Source organism: Lacerta agilis, chromosome 9 (genome assembly GCF_009819535.1).
Source record: "Lacerta agilis isolate rLacAgi1 chromosome 9, rLacAgi1.pri, whole genome shotgun sequence".
Taxonomy (NCBI): Eukaryota; Metazoa; Chordata; class Lepidosauria; order Squamata; family Lacertidae; genus Lacerta; species Lacerta agilis.
Genome location: NC_046320.1, coordinates 59,796,416 through 59,816,700, shown reverse-complemented (window position 1 = coordinate 59,816,700; position 20,285 = coordinate 59,796,416). Strand labels below are relative to the sequence as shown.

Below are 20,285 nucleotides of genomic sequence, written 5' to 3'. Positions count from 1 at the left end.
ACGTTTTTGTACTACCTTTCCCTCCAAGCTGAAGGCGGTGTACGTGGTTCTCCCCTCCTGTTATATCCTCACAACAAGCCTGTGAGGTAGGTTAAGCTGAGAAATGGTGACTGGACGAAGTTCGCCCGGTGAGCTTCATGGCTGAATTGGGATTTGGACCCTGGTTTCCCAGATCATTATCCAACATTAACCATTGATCCACAAGCCTAGGAAGAGGATCAGACTAAAAACCCACATACAAGAGTATCCTGATGTCTCAGTGGCCAACCAGATACCTATGGGAAGCTTGCAAACAAGATAGCCCTCTTCCAAGCAACTGGGGTACAAGGGTACACCCACCTCCAACATGGAAGACTGGAAATACTATATTGTTGTTGTTCAGTCGTACTATATACTATATATACTATACTATATAGCCATTGATAAATTCACACACACACACACACGAAACTCAAAAAATTAGAATATCGTGGATAGGTTCATTTCTTTCAGTAATTCAACTTAAAAGGTGAAGCTAATATATGAGATAGACTCATGACATGCAAAGCGAGATATGTCAAGACTTTATTTGTTATAATTGTGATGATTATGGCGTACAGCTGATGAGAACCCCAAATTAACAATTTCAACTTTGGGGTTTTCATCAGCTGAACACCATAATCACCACAATTATAACAAACAAAGGCTTGACATATCTCGTTTTGCATGTCATGAGTCTTATCTCATATATTAAACTCCAGTAGCTAATGAAAACAATTGCTTATATAAATGGACTTTTCCATGATACTCTAATTTTTTGAGTTTCACCTGTATATATATATTACATGCAGCTTCATTGAATGGTCCCAGGTTTTACTATTATGCAATAGTGAGGAAAAAAGACAAAATATATAACAAAGACACCAAAAAAAGAGAAGAGAGCAAACCCTAAATCTTGAGAAGCAGCAGCACTTACCTAAAGCAAATGCTGAATACAAACAAAGTGTAAGAGCCAGTCTGATTATAATATATAAGCAACACAAGGTAGCTATTTCAGGAGTGGAATTTGCTGTGGCGATATAGGTTCAAATCCCAGCTCAGCCATGAAGCATACTCTCTCTGCTGACCTCCCTCACAGGGTTGTTGCAAAGATAAAAACAGGATAACACCCTCACAAGCCCCTCCGTGTACATCAGCCTAGGTTCTTTGGAGCAGGAAGAGATACAAATGCGATAAGGAATCTGATACCAGAACAAGAGCCAAAAGGAAATGAAATCGATAGACAACATCAAACACCAGTGCAAGACAAACCCTTATATATTTTGCTGGTGTGCCTGTAGGGGACTTGTTTGAATTGAGTAACTCAACTGTGCAGCCACTTCAGAAACAGGCCCTGCCCTCCAAAAGATCATAATTTTATAGCCTCTGTCATGTTCTCCTTCCTTTTTTCTCTATACAAAGACTCAAATGTTTTAGCATAGGGGAGTTGCTCCAGGCCCTTGATTATTTTGGTTATGGAGCAAACAAATGGTTACAACACCCACCCTAGGCTCTAACTGCATAGTTTCTTACTTAGAGCATTAATGTTCAGGGCCATTAGGTTAACAGCAGGGGAGAAGCAGAAAGTCAGCCACTGAGTGGGACACATTAAAAAAACTGCTGCCCTCCAACCTGGCCCTAAGGCTTGCCTGCTTTTTCCATCCATAATCCATACTGCATGTAATTTATTACCACTAACCGCCCTCAGGCCATATGTGAATACTACTGCCTTTAAAAAGGCTGTCCTTCTGCAACAATGAAAAAGCATGAAGTTAGCAACGTAGTGTTCCGCACCAAAAGATTTCCCAATGGTCTCATTTGTACCAGATGTTGGATACAGGTTAAAAGTGGAGCTATACAACAACTGTTCTTAATCTGCTTTTTCTGGCAAAGAGAGATCAGTATTTTGGACCTTTTAGTGTGAAGGTCTCTCTCAGAACAAGAGCACTGCAGCTGCATCTATATAATGCAAAATTGACATTCAAAACTCCGCTTCAAAGCACCATGAAATCAGCCCTGCACATAAGCCAAGGAAGAAGAAAACCTCAACATTTAAGTACCTTTTACGAGTTCAAACAAAAGTCCTGTAACATGCATATGCAATACAGATGTAGCAGAGGCAGCTGGAGCAAAATTAATACAGGATTATGATTTGCAGAAACAATGGCATGGATACATCCATTAAAAAAGTTAACTGAATGCCATATGCACAATCAGCTTTTTAAAAAGTCCAGAATAGGCTGTTACTATGCAATACAGGACCTTAGAATCTCTCTTGTTCCTGGTGACATTGATATTGTATTATAGTCAGAACTGGAGAAATATTTTAATCTCCTAACCCTTCAGCATCAGGCTGAATATTTCAGATTTCTAAGAACACCAATACTTCTTTTTCCAGTCCTGTATACATCTGTTTTGACTTACCAAAAATTAGCACCAAATGCCAAGGAGGCCTTTGCCACCTTAGAGCCCTTCCAGCGTTCCAAACTACTTCATGCATTGAGAGCACCAAGCCTCCAGAAGCTCATGCCCTAATAAATCCATTAGTCTCTAAAGGTGCCAGAGGACTCTTTAATTAAGGCTGAGATAATAGACAGCCTGCAGCAAGTTCTCAAGTTGGGTGAAGCCAGGATTTTCAAACCAGCCTTCCACATTACAAGTCCCTGACGATTCACAGCAAATTTCCATAAGCTATGTGGCTGGTCTCCTTTGATGAGGACAGGAAGTTACGGCCCTTTCCCGCCCTCTACTGGGGAAAAATGCACAGCGCAGCTTCCTAGACATGAATCGTTCAAATCGTCTGAGATGAGCAGGGAATATCAGCCCCCCAGCTCCCATCAGGCCCAGTCAGCATGCTCACTGGTCATTAAATAATGAGAGCTGGAGTGCAGTGATGGGAAGACCACAGGTTCCCCATGTCTGGTCTAAATGACTATATAATGCAGACATACCACTGTCATCTATTACTGCCATGTCATCACGCTACAGGAAACAGAGAGAGGCGCAGGGTGTCTCTTCCCCTTGAAATCTTTCTCTTCCCACTTCTCATTACAAGAACTCTGTAACCAGTGCTTTATTTTCTAGAAAAACAGGTGCCGGTACTCACCATGAAGCTGTCATAGTAAGTGCAACAATAGGGGCTTCCGGTTTGGGCGCCATTCCAGCCAGACGGGAGCTTTCGAATTTAGAACTGCTGAAACAGAATGCTACTGGAATGTTAGAGATCGGAAGGCTTCTGGAAAACATTGCTAAGGAGTGGGAAGAAGAAAAAACTAAAGAGCAGACCCCTGAGATTTCATCTGATGTGGAAAAGAAACATCTTCAGGAAGAACAGCCTGATCGACGTGGGAGGTCAAGGGCTGAACATGGTGACATTATAACGGTTTTTTGGGGTGAGAGCCCAGAATACCAGGAATTTCAATGTTGGGAGCTACAATCACAATTTGATTTGATGACTGAACTGGAGAAGTTTGGAGATAGGGTACCCTTTCTTTTGAAAAGTTTGGCAAAGGAACTTTTGGACAATGCTCTGGCGTTTGGACACCAAGTGAAAGATGATATTCCGGACGATGGTGCTGGGAAAAACTGGGGGGAGGCCTGGTGGTTGCTTAAGGAAGGTGAAGAGAAAGTGGCAAGAAGGGGGGTAGGGTGAGAGAGTATAGATGTTAAAACAGGCAGGTCTACCATGGTCCCCGATGTCAGAGAGCAAGAATTGATCTGGGTTATGTTTTTTGATTCCTTTCTTTTTTATTTTGTTTTGAATTTAGTAATATTTTAGAACAGTATAAAGTAAGCAATAGCTTTATGATATAAGAAGTTAAGATTGGTAATAAGATGTTATATTTTGACACTTGGATGTTAAAAGATATAAATTGTGTTTTTGTTTAAATTTGATATGTAGTAAGATGTAAGAGATAAGTTAAATTCTGGATATAGTATTAAGAAGAGATGAAGTTACTAAAGTAAATTGGTACTGAACGCAGTCAAGAGAATGGGGGAAGCCCCCGTATAAGATTCGAAATTCGAAATTCAATAAGCATATTATGATTTAATGTCGGCGTGCTAGGTGATAGGTATGTATGTTTTCTTTTTTGCTTCCTTTAGTGTTTGTTTTTGTCTTCTTTTTAATGTAATTGTATCTGTATTGTGCATTTGTTGTGTTTTTGTTGTTTATTGTGGAAAATCAATAAAATTTCTTTTAAAAAAAACATAGTAAGTGCAACAATAATTAACAACAAAAAGAGGTGCTGGTACTGGGTATCCTTGAGCACCCCCTGGAAAAAAGCACTGTCCGCAACTAAGAAATCATGCCAAAGTTATCTGTTTTCTCCTCCCTCCCGATCACTTTCCCTTCTATGTCATGTCTTTTGGATTATAATAATAAAAACTTTATTACGGTCCAGAGACCCAGCAATTCATTATAAAACAGTACACAGTTTCGACAACCCGCCTTCAGGTTATATAAGCATTATGTACAGACTTAGGAATAGAGATCATTGGTTCTTGCCACCACCGATAGAAACTTCGCCACTGCTAATGTTCTATCATTTGTCCGGTCTTCCAGTAGGAACCTGACATAGTAAGCCTCTGATTTTCCCGGGAAAAGTCTTAACAGGGGTAATATCAGTTCAGCCCTGGCTTGCTCGAATTTCACACAGTGCAGCAAAATATGCTTTATGGAGTCAATGTCTTGGGCACACGAGCACAGTCTATCCTGGTAAGGAACTCCTCTCAATCTGCCATCTAACACTGCAGAAGGGAAGACGTTAAGTCTGGCTTTTGTAAATAGCCTTCGGTAATTAGGGACTGACAGATTTTTAATATAAGCTGTCAACCTAAAGGCATGCCCATACTGCATTCCCACTGCCAGCGGACTACAGACTGTGTGTGAGCGACACCGCAGATCACCGTGTGCAATACTTTTGGATTATGTAAAGGCAGGGATAGTCATCATCGACACAACTAACCCACTCTGCGAGTCATAACTGCTCCCGCACAGCAAGCTGTAAGTTTGTGACTTAGTGACACGAGATGCAGCAGGCAGAAGGAAAATACCCATAGCAGAAACATATTGCATTTTAAAAAGTATTTGGCGCTAGGAATTATTATAATCTCCTCTCTGCTTCATGTTTCTAAAGATTTCTATGATGATCTCTTGCACGGTGCTGCCAGAGCTATCCTTGGATTGCACAGCAAGACACCAGCAGGTTACAAAATATACATCTAAACAAAGGACTCTGACCACAGGTAGTCCTATCAGCAGAACTCTGTCAAGATATAAAATTTAATATCATAAGGTAGATGGTTCACCAACACTAACCCTCAGAAGAGCAATGGTTTCTGATAATTTAATGTGCAGTTTATTCAGATAACTTCTGTATCTCTTAATGTGTCAGTGATAAGGCTTCCAGGGGACCTCTATCTGCCTTTCAGCAATGAAATTCCACCCAAATGAGAAATAAATGCACAAGCCAACAAATAAATGTATTTTATTACAATATTGCCAATTTCCACACAACATACCACACCACTTCATTCTGCATTTTGTCCACTGGATACCACAGACTAATACAAACCAGGTTTTAGAAGTGGCAGTGCAATAGTAAAGTGACAGAACTACATACAGGGAATCATTAAATAACTGTTTCTCCAAGAAACACAGTGTTATTATGCCCATATTGTGCCTCAAAGCCAATCCCACCCACCATAAAATGTTTAGGCATAAAGTAAGCCATATACATTTCCCCCAAATTTTCCCTTGTGAGATTGGAAGTTACAATTTCGTATGTAGTTGTGTTGAGGCAGCTCCCAAATTGCATACTCAACATCAAAATGCCCAATTTCCTTTATGATAAAAGGATGCGGCACTCTGTTTCTTGCCTTGTGAGCTTTTGCCACAACAGAGGTAAGCTGCCCCAAGATGCTTGCTCTTAAAATACAGCTATACACTGTTTCACATGCAGAGCTCCATAGGTTGAGTGCTAAGTAACCAGAACAAAAGAAATCCAGTGCAGTTCTGACAAAGAAACTGGACCCACTACATCAAATCAGGTAAATTAAATTTTAAAGGGAAAAGACTGCAAATTAAGGAAACCTTCAACTAATGTACACACAAGTCTAATTTCATCTTTCCTTCAGGCTGCCCAATGGAAATATTTAACATGATTTAACAACTGTACTCTCCTCTAAGTTAACAATAGAACAAGACACACTTAAACCACCAGAGAAAGGCTCGATCCATTCCAAAACACTAGCTCTCCCACCAGGAAGGGGAGGGGGGGTATGGAAATGAACCAGCATGGGTTAAGTGTACAAACTTTTCTTTATGTACTGCTCCTTCTTCAAGGAGCTCACACGGAGAGATGCTGAGAGCCAACCTATTTCCACAACTTCATACCTTTCACCTGGATCTCTGCAGATGTTCACCCAGGGACAAAGTCACCATCTGACAGGGATTCCACAAAGGTTCCTCCATCCTGCAGTGGCATTGCAGTATCGGGCCCCAAGTGAGATAACTTCCTTGGGAAATGACTTGCAATGATTGTTTTGAATATAAAGTGAGCATACATGCACACGTGACACATACATAAGAAAAAACAAAACTAAAAGGCCTACCCCTTTCATTATCATTAAGGCAAATTAATTTTCTGGCTTTGCAAACTAACCAGAAAAGTCCACTCAAGGTGAGCAGCACAAGATGACCAGCTTCTAAATGATTTGCTGAACGATTGTCCCAAAAGTCACATGAGAAATCTGAAAATGGAATGGTCCAGGATTCAGATGCAAGGTTGGAAACTGAAGTAAAAGCCAGTAACCTCAAGGAAAACAGAAAGGTGATTCATAAGCAACAGGAGTGTGGACACAAAAAATCCCTCTAGCTCAGTGGGTTTCAACCAGTGTGCCATGATACCCTGGGGTGCCTTTAATGATGGTCAGGGGTGCCGTGGGCAATAGTGGCCTCTGTCTCTCTTTCCTTCCCTCTGATGCCCTCTCACACCTCTGCCTCCCAAAGGTTTGTGGGGCTGTTTGTTGCAGCAGCCCTGGAGTAAGCAAGGGAGCTCAGCCAGCCAGTCCGCCAGCCCTTGCTGTTGCAAATAGGCAAACAAGTTGGAAGCCGGGCAGGCAGCCAGGCGCTGCGCTGGCCTTTCATGTGCTTACTGTGTGCAAGGCCTGCCTGGGAGCTAAGTGCCCAGTGCTGACGGGGAGCCTTTCCACCATGCAGGCCCAGCAGCACCCACTGCTGTCATTGCTGCCTCCCAAAGTAAGGTGCTGGTCTCACGTTCACCTTTGGCCAGTTTCCATTGGGCCACAAAGCCTGGGGGCATCCTCTTCCTGTGAGACATCTTGTGGGGTAGTGTGAGGAGGCACCTCTCTTTGTGGCGGGGGGCAGCTCAGAGACTAGGGGCAGCGGCAGCAGCTGCCCAGAGGACTCCCAAGGAGAGGAGGATGAGAGAACACACCACAAGGGAGGGCGTTTGAAAAAGGGTGAGAGGCTGCCAGATCTGCAGGCAAAGGGTGACATAACTGGGCTCCTGAGCCCCACAGGGGTGCCACAGAAAGATTGTAGTTGGCCAAGGGAGCTGTGGACTCATAAAGGTTGAAAACCTCTGCTCTAGCTATTAGGATGAAATGAAGATGGTTCATAAGCAATATACTTCACCCTGTTACAACATCACCAGCAACCACTATTTTTTTCATAATCCTTGATCCAGACAGTTCATGATCCTTCTTTCTACTGTACAATTTTCAACAAAGAAGCAGAATGTAGTTGTTCTGTTACAAACCAATTCATCTGTGTTGCCTGAGCAAACAAAACTGGCATCAAATGCAGTTTCGGAAAACCAAGATATCAGAACACCAGAATCTCCCAAGTGTTGTTCAAGTCAATTTCCTAATTAACGCTTTTCAGGAGTCTGGAGTTTTCCGGGCGTATATGGGTCTGCATAGTGTTACAACTGTAGAACACATTTACACATAAAGTCAAGAGTTTTTAAACAGAATGCATACAAGTCTTAAAGGATTCTTTAGATAACTGTGATAATTGTAACTGTACCAACTTCTGAGGACAAATCCCAGTCATTTGAAATATACAGATGAAAGGTTCTCCAACATCTTTGGCAGTTATAAGATGCTTAAAATGAAGTCCCCACATCTCTGTTACTATGAAAACTCTGGGGGATGTGTTCAAAGCCAGACTAACCTGTTTCCTTCCAAGTGTTGGACCCAAACACCCATCGGCGTCAGCAGAATGGACAACGGTCAAGAATGATGAGAGTTGTAGTCAAACATCTGGAAAGGCACTAAACAACTGGTGAGGCCATATTTGCCAGCTTAGTGCTACATGCATGAGCTAGAATGACCCCTGGCAAAGCCTTGTGGCCAGAAGGAGGACTTTCCTTGCATCTCAACTGGTCCTGTTTTCCAAAGCATTGGTTTATCACAAACTCTGGTGAATTTCAAGATAAGCAGATTCAAGGTATGGATTATGAAGGTGGGTTGTTTAACCAGGATTTGAGAGAAATCAGGATCCCTGGTACAGATGAGAAGAAAGGCTGAGATTCAGGGAATGTGAAACTAAACATTGCCCAAGACCAAGGAGAGAGGAAGGAAAAGAAGGCCAAGGGTGCACTGAACTTGATTCAGCTCATGCATGTAATGCTAAACCATGGTTTGCTGCTAGGTATGAACATGAACAAGTTCTATAAATAAAAAAAACCTTTTGAGTATCTACACATACTGCTTTAAAAATCAAAAAGTCTTTGCACAAAGGTTGTAAAGTATTGTGGCATTTCACAAAGTCTTCAAATTTACATGCAATCCACCACATTGCTGGACCCTTGACCCACATCGCGGATCTGGCTGCCAAGGCAGGCACACACAGCTACACCAGCTCCAGCTCTGCAGTGAGACACGGAACCAACAAGCTCCCACCTGAGAAAGAATGGAAGAGGAAAAATTGAAAACAAGGGGAGTTCGCAATGCAACTGTCCTTGGCACGTCAGATATCTTAAAGTGAAAAAAGCTTAGCTACATCTTTCCTACACAGCTTAGCGTGACAAAATCTCTTTATACAGTGCTAATTTTGAAAATTGCTTCTATTTTATTTTTGTAACTATTTATGGGTTCTACCACCAGCCCTGAAGGAAACTTTGCTGAAGAAATAAATGCTGGTCCCTTTGCATTTAAATAGCAAGACTAGGCAGAGGAGAATTGTTTAGCTTCCCATGCACAAACACAGCAATAGTTCAAGGCCAAATATAATTTTAAAACAAGATTTTTATAATTGCTTATATCTGTCTAAGAACAATGAATGAGTTCTGGGGTACTTTTTTCCTACCATCTCTACTTTGTCAAAATTCCTGCTTTTCTGCTTCCTAGACTCATCCATTACAACAGGTCTGTATAAAAAAACAAACCAAAAAAAACCCCTCTTCACTTGTACATTTGCCAATCCTCTAGAATGAATACCAAGTCTAATAACTGTTTGGTGGCAGCTGCAAAAGAGAAAGTGAGACTTTAACATCTACTACACAAGATTTTCCCTACTTTTCATAGAATCATGGAATTGTAGCATTGGAAGTCGAACCCACTGCCATGCAGGAATCTCAACTAAAGCATCCATGACAGATGGCCACCCAAACTTTGCTTTAAAATCTCCAAAGAAGGAGAGCCCACCACCTCTTGTGGGATTTTTTTCCCACCTACTGAACAGCTCTTACTGTCAGAAAGTTTGTCCTGGTGTTGGGTTGGAATCTCCTTTCTTGTAACTTGAATCCATTGGTTCACATCTCATCCAGCATAAACACCTAGCTTTGTAAAAGCAAGAATCAAAGTTACCTGTTCACCACAGGATCAAAGGCTTCCACTGTATTCAGGTAAGCATTTCCATTATGCCCTCCAACAGCAAAGATTTTGCCCATTAATGTTGCTATGCCAACACCACCCCGAGGAGTCGTAAGCTCCGCTACATATTCCCACTTGTTGCTGCGAGGGTCAAATCGTTCAACAGAGCTCAGCGGAGAATTGTCATCAAAGCCACCTGCATCAAGGCACATACATACAAGTGAAGCATGAAATCTTCTCTCAGACTATGCAATAGTTTTATCTCAAGCTGTTCTGCAGAGCAAAGCTACAGGATGCACACAGTTATTCAAACAGTACAAAAAAATACAATGGATCTGCTATTTGACCTAAAAGCCCACAATTCTTATAAAACTAAAGCCTAGTCCATTGTTAGCACGATCTGTAAGCAAGTGTCCCTCAATGTTAGTAAGAAGAGGAGCCCGAGGTTTATGCCTAGTAGTGCACTGTTGCCTTGAAAAAATATAGCTTATTTATCACTTTATCACAAAATACAGTATTGTCCACAGCCAGTGATGAAAATACTTTAAATCCAGTGTAATCATTTGATGATGTTGTTTCAAACACTTACAGCAAAGCTACAAGAAGATGAGTTATGCACATGGATAAACGTCTAGGTGCTACTCACCTACCACATATAGGCAGCCATGGAGTTCACTAACCCCATTGCCAGCTCTTCGCTGACCCATTTCTTTCACTTCTATCCATTTATCTAGATGAGGATCATACTTCTCCACGCTGGAGAGAGAAGCTACACCATCATTTCCACCAACAGCATATACATGATTCTGAAAAGAGGAAAGATCAAATGAATGTTATATCCGACAGCCAGGCCCAAGTGTGAATTAGGTGTGCTACTGCAGCAAAAATTAAGATGTGTCACTTCTGCTCTCACAATGTATAAAGAAACAGTTGTCAACCAGCTTGCTAGGCAGCAGCTGTCTATCCCCAAGGATAAAACTTTGAGCACCATATAATCATTGCCAACACAACAGTGAGACTTTCAATCCAACTTACTAGATGAGTTTTCAGGTTACAAAATTATTGCCTGTGGATATTACTTATTTCATACTCGCCAAATTTATACTGTACTTATATGAATGCATATTCATTATTTAATTCTATTTAGCAAATATAGGTAGTCTTTTTATCAATCACCCCCCCAAAAAAAACAATAATCCTCTGGGCAACATGCAAAAACAATAAAATGAATTAATACCACAAGATCCACATTGACAACATTCTATATAACAAGACTTAGCACACAAAAAACCTGCAATCAGGTAAATACCACAACAAACAACACTTAATAACAAGACTTTGGTTGTAAGTTGCTTTGGGTTGCCTTCAGCAAGATAAAGCAACTAACCAATCTAATTAATTATATATATATATATATATATATATATATATATATATATATATATATATATATATATATACTTGACAAAGTTCTACAGAGTTAAATAATTATTTTAAGACACAGAATAACAAATTAAAAATAGTTTACTATCTTTTATGCCATCAAGCAAAGACTTTTCATTTTCACTGAAGAGTTTGATTTTAACTCTGCAAAGTTTTCAGTTTTGTCTTTAGTTAAATTATATTCCTTCCATATTTCATTTCTCACCTTTTAGTCAATCTCTTATTTCATTTCCTCTTATCACGACTACAAGAGTGGCACCTTAAACCAATGTAGTAAAGAACAGTCAAGAAAGTTTGGCCTCCATATAACCTTGAAATATTTTAATGCTCTTGATGAAGCTGGCAAGGCAGAGCTACAACAATACGACATTCCTGTGCCAATGCCCTTTGAATGCCAATAAAAAAAAACAGAGTCGCTTACCACAAGAGCCACAGAGCCAACACCTCCCCGGGGCGTATTCATAGGTGCTACAGCACTCCACTGATCAGATTCAATGTCGTATCTCTCCACATCGCTGAAGCAAGTGTTATCATCCAGTCCCCCAATAGCATAAATGGGGCCTCCAAGAGAAGCCAGAGCAATTCCTCTCCTAATAAAATAACACAATTAGTTATCAGACTACATAATCTTAAAACAAACTGGCAAAGTGAGTTACTAGGTATCATTAGCTCTACCTCCCTTTGGCAACTTTTCAAGAATACCAAGGTTAATAAAACTCCAAGTGTAAACCACAAATTGAAGCTTCTTTCCCAACTGAAGTATACTTAATCAAAGAGACATTAAGCAGCGAATAACATTTATAATGTTTCTTCAAGATATTGCAAATGAAAGTATTAAAGAACAGATTGTGGACTCTAGAACATTTGCAGGTTTGTAATTCTGTCAATTTTCTTTAATTTTTTTCAACCACACTAATCACCAGATCATAATATTCAACAACAACATGAAGGTTTAACAGATCTGTGAAATGCAAGTTTTGACCATGACATAAATTCTTTCTTGTTGTACGCTGGCAAGGGCCAATTTTCTATAAACAAAAGCCCCATTCATGCATTCAATCAACACATGAGGAATGAAGTGTGGCACATGCAGTACCACCACCAGCTTCTCTGCCCTTTTCAGCTCTAACTCGGATTTCTCACTTCAAGTAGAAAGGTCTGAATGGGTATTGTGTGCATGTTGGAAGGTCCATTCCACTCAATGTTGGAAGGTCGGGGTGGAGATGGCATAGATGTCCCCATGCCTCCTCCACACTTTATTCCCCCATGTTTCTTTGAAGGCCTAAATTCAGTTTTAATTTCCCTTCTGATACCCCACTAACACAGTCCATTTTGCCATTATCAGTCTATTCCAAACTCTCAAAAGAATATAAAGAATCCTCTTATATTGGGGATTTCCAACAGCTTCACAAAACACTCTATTTACAATTACGTCAGCTAAAATAATTATGAGACAACTCTCACTCTTTTTCCTTCCCCACTTCTGTTTTTCACCTTATGTGCTCATCTCATATTTTTTATTTCCACTATTCACCTTCTGTGTTGCATCTTATTTTGGACTGCAAGCACTGGCAATGACCAGGTACTTGTTCTATGTACAGCCTATCTGATGTATACCTCAATAAATGGTAATGAGTTCCACATGAATCTACTTCTTTAGCAGCAGCAGCAACAACAAAATGGAATGTTCATGCCAAGTTCGCCTACCTTTTGGTATTCATTGATGCTTTCATCATCCATTTATTTGTAAGAGGATCAAACATTTCCATGCTGCCCAGATGTTCATTTCCATCATGTCCACCCACTGCATAAACTTTACCTGAAACATATAAAATTTTCTGGTCAGACAAACTAGGCTAACTCCTTATCTAGTATGATATCAAGAAGACAAGATGCGAAACGGCTACTTTCAAGGTCTTAGCTCACACATAATCACTGCGCCGCACTAGTGAAATTAGATTCACATTTTTTTGCCACTCTATTATATATATTCCATGACTGCTATAGCGTAATGTCTACAATATTTTTTTTCTGCAAAGAAATCTGCATCACATTATCTAAAGATCAGGGGAAAATAATAGTCTCAAGGACTTGATGATACTTTATAGTTCTAGGATACAAAGGCAGCCTTAAAAGGCAGAAACTTTCAATCTTTTCTAATTTAAGATGCAATGCTATTTACTAGTAAATAGTTCCTAGTGTTGAATTCAGTGGTAGGTACTGTGGCTAGACTCAAGCTGTGAGTTATATTTTTAGTACTAGAGAGGACATTTCATTGGGCAGAAAACCAGAACACAAAACCAGTTGACTGTAAAACAGAAACAATTGCATCTTTTTATCGCAAGAAGCCAAGTATTTTGTATACAAAGGCTGTAATTTTGGTTGATGGAATGGCTGAGTCATCAACTTCAACAAAGTATAAAGCAATTTTACAGCACCGATTTCTTTTTACCAACCTCCCACAGAGATTACACCCACATGCCTCCTCCTACTGTTCATTTCAGGGCCAAAAAACCAGCTGTTCTTATTTATAGAGTAGCATTCAATGCTGCGAAATGGGTCGCCAGATCCACCACGACCACCAACACAGAAAAGGACACCTAACAGAAAACATACAACAAAAGTCACAAACACCTCATTTCTTAAGAACGTCAATATTCATCACACAAAATTCACAGGGTGGCAAAATACAGAATGTTGCACATAGCACACATTAAAAGTCCTGTTAAAACTAAATAGTAGAAACTGGTCTGTTTGGTTGGCTTTGTGTTATTTACTGTTTTCAATGTTCAACACTGACAATTTGTCATTCAACAGTAACAGTTCCACCCTGCTTCAATTTAGGATGAAATGGGTTGAGGCTTCAGCACAGACTGAGAGGGAAGTCAGAGCTGGAATAGACAAGTCACCCAATCAAGGCTTGTGGAAAGATCAACAAAAGTTAATAACCCCTTAAAATGTTCAATAGCCTCCCTTTCACATGCATTTTTGACAGCCCAACATAAAGAGAACCAGCTTGCTTCAACTTGCAGGAGGCTATCTGCCTAAGGCAATTCTAACTCACCATGGCCTTCCAGGCAAGTGGCTCCTTAGCAAGCCTGATTTTAGTCCATTCACAATCCCAACATCCCTCTCCACTTTAAAGAGGGGAGACCACCACCACCACAGGTTACGTTCAGTACACTGCTTCAAGATTCCTATAGAGCACATTGCTTCAGATGACTCAATTAAACAACAAAAACCGGGCAAAGCCCAGCTCCTTTAACCATGGGAGTTTTTGTTATCAATTGCAATGGAGGCAGATTACATGCAATGTACCGTATGTTATGTTGAAAACTGTTCTTCATCATTCAATGCATTAATGTATCCAAGGACTGTACACTGGGACTGTTAGGCTGGAATACATACTGTTCAATACAAGAAATTTAGCACATCAATTGAGACAGTATTCCATGGTTTAGCATTCAAATCAGAGGCTCATGTTGAGGCAATGCTATACCATTAAGTGTGAACCAACCTATTGTGTAGATATAGATTCTCCCTCCCCACACACAAAATGAATTAAAAAAGCTACACCCTAAGGCACTTAGATAAAATGACAAGGCAGATTTCTAATGTTATGCTGTGTATAAATTCATTTATGTTGTCTTTTACTATTCTACCATGAGTACTTACACCTCTGAACTACAGAATATACTTTTTGTGAGTTTCTAAAACACTGGTGCCTCAGAATCTAGTTACCTGCTGTGCATTTCCTTGGTGTTGTCCGTACAGAATACTCAAAATCTGGCACTGTATGACTACTTAAGTGAAGGTGGTAGTTTCTTGCTTCATCCAGCAAGTCCCGACATTTTAGGTTCTGTTTGACAATTTCTTCTTTTGCCACTACTCCCATGAGAAAACAAATGGGTAACAGTGGTAGGCGCACCTAGGAGAACGGACATTATGGGTGGTCAGCTGAACCAATAGTAACAGTTCTCAGCAATTACAAGGCAAACCTCCAGAGACATCATGCAGAACATCATGATTCTCTATTTGCCTTGTTCAGTGTGGTCAATCTGTATCTCTATGGCCTACAACTGAACCCAGTATGTATGTCTATGTCTTCACTAGGGAGAGAGATCCAGAAGATGAACAAACAAGATTCCATTTAGTTGTAACAACAGTGACATTCCTCTGCGTGTTACAGCTGCTGTGAACCCTGACACATCCTACTTACACACACATTGTGATTACTTGCTGCCTGCACTTTTGAACTATGACTGACATGCATAAAATATTTAATCTCTCCACAAATCAACGCTGCTCATGCCTTCAGCTGCAAGTCATCAAATAATGTGTGATGACAAGATGCAAGTGTGTGACCTGGCTCTTAGATGGAAAGTAACCAAATTTGCTTTTGAGAAACCCGTAGTTTTTAGGGGTTTAACAGAAGTGACCCCAACTTCAATTTGTCACAAAGAATGCGTAAGAGAAAAATTGTCTTAAGTATCAATCTTGTTTGAGAACAAAAAAGTGATCCAGTATAATCACCCCACCTCTGCATATTATGAGACACCAATAGATTTAGTTACTCCATTCTCATCTGGTCCTTACCTGAGCAACAATTTCATCTAACCATGTAGCATGATGCTGTGGATTGGCCAGAAGCCACTTAATAGCAGCACCATAAACCTGCTTTTCACTTTCAATGCTCAGGTCACTGGAAGACAACAGTTTATGAAGGTGCTGAGGTGACACACTCACAAAATCTTCACATTCCACCACTTCAGCAAAATGTTCACAGGCATAACGATCGGCCATATCCATCAAGTCAATACGATTGTGGCTCTCCGCAAAGGATCTCACTGCCAGGCAATTTGAAGGATGGAAGTGTAGTTTCATGTATTCACAGCATGCTTTGGCCACTACCTCTACCTGCAGAATGCAGGCCGCATATAAGAGAGGCTGGACATTGTCTACCGTCAGAGTCAGTCGAGATGAATAGACGAATTTGACCAAATCTTCTATTGCATCACCATCAAAGTCTTTGATCTCAATCAATGTCTGTTTAGCTTCTGCCATTTCAGAAAGGAACATAGCTCGGAAGTATGGAATAACACAAGCCAGGACAAGCTTGTGACAGGAGATCAACTTCGAACCCACCTGTGGGATAATATACATTTATATTAATAGAAGGTCAATCGTTTTACCTTAATACAAAGAAGCTGTGGTCTCAAATTCTAAAGATGTAGTAATGGATTTTTAAAATTATTAGCGTTAATCAAATCCAGAAGTGCAAAGGGGTATTGATCTCAGAACTATCAAGAAAATTGAATAAACAGAAAATTGACTAACAGCACTACTCAGATCAATGACAATTTTCTGTATAGATTAGTATACATGTATGGTACTGTTGTAACAGTCATAACACTTTATTGAGAACACTCCATCAAGTATTTATATAAATTTGAAAGATAAATTATATTGATCACAGCATCACAACCTTATTTGTATTGATGAATATTTCAGCAATGAATATGCAGTTCATATTCAGTTGTAAAACCTACTTTTTGCTTTAACTGCAAGAGAAAATTATTTCTCATTAGTCCCACTTTCAACTAGTATAATGATAAAAGCTTTCACTGTGGGAGGCAGTGAAAAATAGGCGTGCCTGGCGTGCTCTGGTCCATGGGGTCACGAAGAGTCGGACACAACTGAAAAACAACAATGATAAAAGTTCCATCCCTGAATTATTTCTAGTGGTTTTATCCAGTCATCTCAATTAGCTGTTCTTTTAATTATCCACAGCCACAGCAATCTGTTGCAGCCAAAACAGTTTCTTGCCAAGAAATGATGAAAAGCAATTAGCTGTACATGACTTTAGACAATGTGCTGCCATGAAAAAAGGACAGACATCACTATGCCGGGTCAATTTTGCTGAATTACAAGGCTAGTGGATCTGTGTGTACAAAGGCAACACAATCACTTTGGTTATCTACCACTAGATTAGTAACAAATGACCAACATTCATACACAAACACTAAAGCAGGAGGAAGGGCAAGATATAAATGGAATAAAATACATGTGCAATTTCAGCACAGAAATGGAAAAGTGGGTTTGCACTGGATAGTCAACCTGGCTGAAAATATTTGTGCCTTATATGATTTTAAAAATTAACTACCAATTGATAACGAGGATAAGAGTCTAATGAAAGTTTACATTTTATGATCCAACATTCTTTAGGCTTCTTATTAAAGAAGTTAGCTTCCCCCACCTAGCTGTTTTTCTTAAATTTGCAGGATGTGTTTTCAGGTACAAAAATCCTCTTGATAATATTTTCTATTAATCAACTTTTTCTCTTTTCCTGCAAAGATTAGTTTCAGTGTCAAAAAATGTCCATTTAAGTTGTACGAACAAGTATTCTGGCTTACAAACTCTGGTTATTTAAACAAGTCAGATTCAACCCACAATTCAATGGTAGCTTACTTTGAAACTTACCAGAGTTTGTTGTAACCTATATTTCTGGTTTATTTGTTTCAAATAATAAGTGATACCTATCACCACAGGTAAGTCCTCCTTCCTGTTGTGTGAGGGGGGAAGCGTGCAAGCTTGTTAACAGCAGCAGTAGCTTATAGTGTGAAAAGGATAAAAACCGCAATATCTCTTTGCAAAACAAAGGAGAAGGCTTCTGACACAAAAGTCTTACCTGATAAGAGTTCAAACTTGCACTGAACTGAGCATGTATAGTGGGTTTTTAAAGAACTAGGCAGTCCCTCAAAATTATTTAAAATAATTTATAAACCACTTTGTTTAAAAATCTTTAAGCAGCATACAAGAATACAACATAAAAATGGTAAAACTGTATCATAAAAAGATATACAACATAAAAAGCACTAAAACAGGAATGTGCTACAGGAAATGGGCTCCAAGTCATCCTTTTGCCTAGGAGAAATTTTCTAATCACCCATGGTAACCAGGTGATATATAGCTGTGACCTTGATCTTTAACATTACAAGAGAACTGTGGGATGAACCCTTGGAAGAGTACCTTCCATGCCACTGTTGCAATTGCCTGAAGGGCACCTAAGAAGACCTTTAAAGAAGAAAAAAAGGACAAAAAGGACAAAATGTGTAGTAAACGTAGGCTGCCTGAAACCCATTAACTAAGCAGCTGGGCTCTCAGGGCATTTTTGTGGATACTAACAGTTGTAAATGGTTATATACTTTCTCAAAGCACTGCAGAAGTTGTATTCCTCTCCTTCCACAGACAAGCAAGAACTAATAGGCTGCCTTGGTGCACTGCCACAGAAATGCAAAACAATTCTAATGTACTCCCATTCCAATACACCCAGACCCACACATTCAGTTATAGGAGAAGGAGAGTAGCAACTTAGTCCACCTCAAGATTGTTAACCCCAATATAAGGGCTTTTCCCACTAGAAGACAATGGCAACTACTACTTACAGTACATGGGAGAAAGTGAAGAGGTGCGCTTATAAACCTTGAAAAACCACTGGGATAGGCTAACCCTTGGTGTTCCGCAACCTTCACTCTTTGAGAATTGAGCATCCTCTTATCTAATTGGACCCATCCTCGTAAGGAAGGGAATGTTAAGACCAGGCTTGCATATATGGCATTATCTAAACAAGATGGCAGCCATGTCACATCAGTTGAGTGAGTTTATATAGGTACTGTGGCCCCTTACAATAATAGAAAAAAAAAACTTTTAAATTTGAGTTCAAGTCCATAAATTTAACACAATCACACTCTCCCTACAAGCACCAAATAGTCCGCTGACTTGCAGCATTTCTAGGAACAGTTTGGTTAAAGGGAAAGCAACACTGCATGGCACCAACTCCCAAATGTTGTCAACATAAATGATGCAAAGCTAATATATATTCTAGTGAATTAATACATAAACGCACAAACCATTCTACACTCAAAGCACATAGACACAGAGGAGGAAATATGGAATCAGCACCTTCAGCGTAACATCGCAAAGCTCCCCAGCTTCATAGAAACGGAGGAGAGAGCTGTGAAAATCCTTCCAAGCTTCATTTGCTTCAAACACAAATGTTTCTTCTTCACCATCACTGTTCAAAGGTGACCTTTCCTGTGGCTGCTGCCTTCTGCCTTTTACCGCATGATGCTTTGCTTGCTCTGGGACCATAGAATCAGAAGCCATTAGCTGTTTTGTCTCCTTCCAGGTTTGTTCTCAGTCTCCATGAAAAAAAGCCACACACATCCTGCCAAGCAAATCAGGAAGAGCATCCAGTCTTGAGTAGAACTGCCATTTTCTCCCTACTAGAACAAAATGAAAATAGATTAGGCATTTTCTTCCGTCAAGCCCTTGAAACACCATAGGTTGAAGTTCACTGCTAACTATTATTCAGTCTCTTCAAAAGACCAAGGCAATAAAATCAAGAAGGCAACTTCTAAGCCACTATCAGGATGGGAAAATAGGCTTGGATCTCAAGTTGCTCATCCATTCACGTGTGAGAGCGAATGATTTCTACCAACTTTCCCCCTACATCTATAATCTTCCATGGCTTCCCAAACTCCCCAACCTGCAAGAGAGGATTTTCATGGGGCTGCAGAAGGAAAGAAAATGGTGGAAGTGGCAGTCTACGAACATGGACTCTACTGACTCATGGAAGGAAAGTTAGGATCCAAACCACTGCTAGTACATTTCCACAATGAGTTAGAACCAAGTAACTGTGAGCAACAGGAGGAAAACAAGCCTAAATTTGCACAATACTGTAATAGGAAAGGTTGATGGATTTAGTTTCACTTGTCCTGAGTTCTAGTATACAGTGCAAAAGATACAAATCTTCTGGAACAATATGGTCTGTAGCATAAAGGTTGGGTGGGCTGCAGCAGGAAGGAGAAATAGTGACGTTGGGACACCCTCCAAATGCCTTTCTACTCATACAGGGAACCTTTGGGCCAAAGCCAAAGTAACAAACTACAGTTCTAAATATCACAAAATTCTTCTTGGGA

General features: G+C 40.0%; 1 protein-coding gene across 4 annotated transcripts; it reads right to left on the bottom strand.

Annotated features, from left to right (window-relative positions):
* Window positions 1-7,854: 7,854 nt before the first annotated feature.
* Window positions 7,855-19,589, bottom strand: KLHL8 (kelch like family member 8). Of its 4 annotated transcripts, none has more exons than XM_033160637.1 (9): window positions 19,267-19,589; window positions 15,901-16,449; window positions 15,046-15,232; window positions 13,761-13,904; window positions 13,012-13,123; window positions 11,726-11,894; window positions 10,508-10,667; window positions 9,856-10,057; window positions 7,855-8,949 (listed from the first exon to the last, which is right to left on the bottom strand). In XM_033160637.1, the coding sequence occupies exons 1-9, from the start codon at window positions 19,468-19,470 to the stop codon at window positions 8,826-8,828; spliced, it is 1,851 nt and encodes a 616-aa protein (XP_033016528.1). In that variant the 5' UTR covers window positions 19,471-19,589; the 3' UTR covers window positions 7,855-8,825. The 4 variants fall into 4 exon arrangements, with proteins under 4 accessions (XP_033016528.1, XP_033016529.1, XP_033016531.1 ...); XM_033160638.1 differs by having other exon boundaries at window positions 16,051-16,449; XM_033160640.1 differs by lacking the exon at window positions 15,901-16,449.
* Between the last annotated feature and the right edge of the window lie 696 nt (window positions 19,590-20,285).

Bases quoted from the DNA above. Each gene is read 5' to 3' on its own strand.
- KLHL8 (XM_033160637.1), bottom strand. From the start codon at position 19,470: ATGGCTTCTGATTCTATGGTCCCAGAGCAAGCAAAGCATCATGCGGTA. The intron at 16,450-19,266 runs GTGCTGATTCCA...ATTATCCCACAG, and splicing joins TTTGCGATGTTACGCTGAAG to GTGGGTTCGAAGTTGATCTC. The intron at 10,668-11,725 runs GTAAGCGACTCT...TCCTCTTTTCAG, and splicing joins TTGGCTCTGTGGCTCTTGTG to AATCATGTATATGCTGTTGG.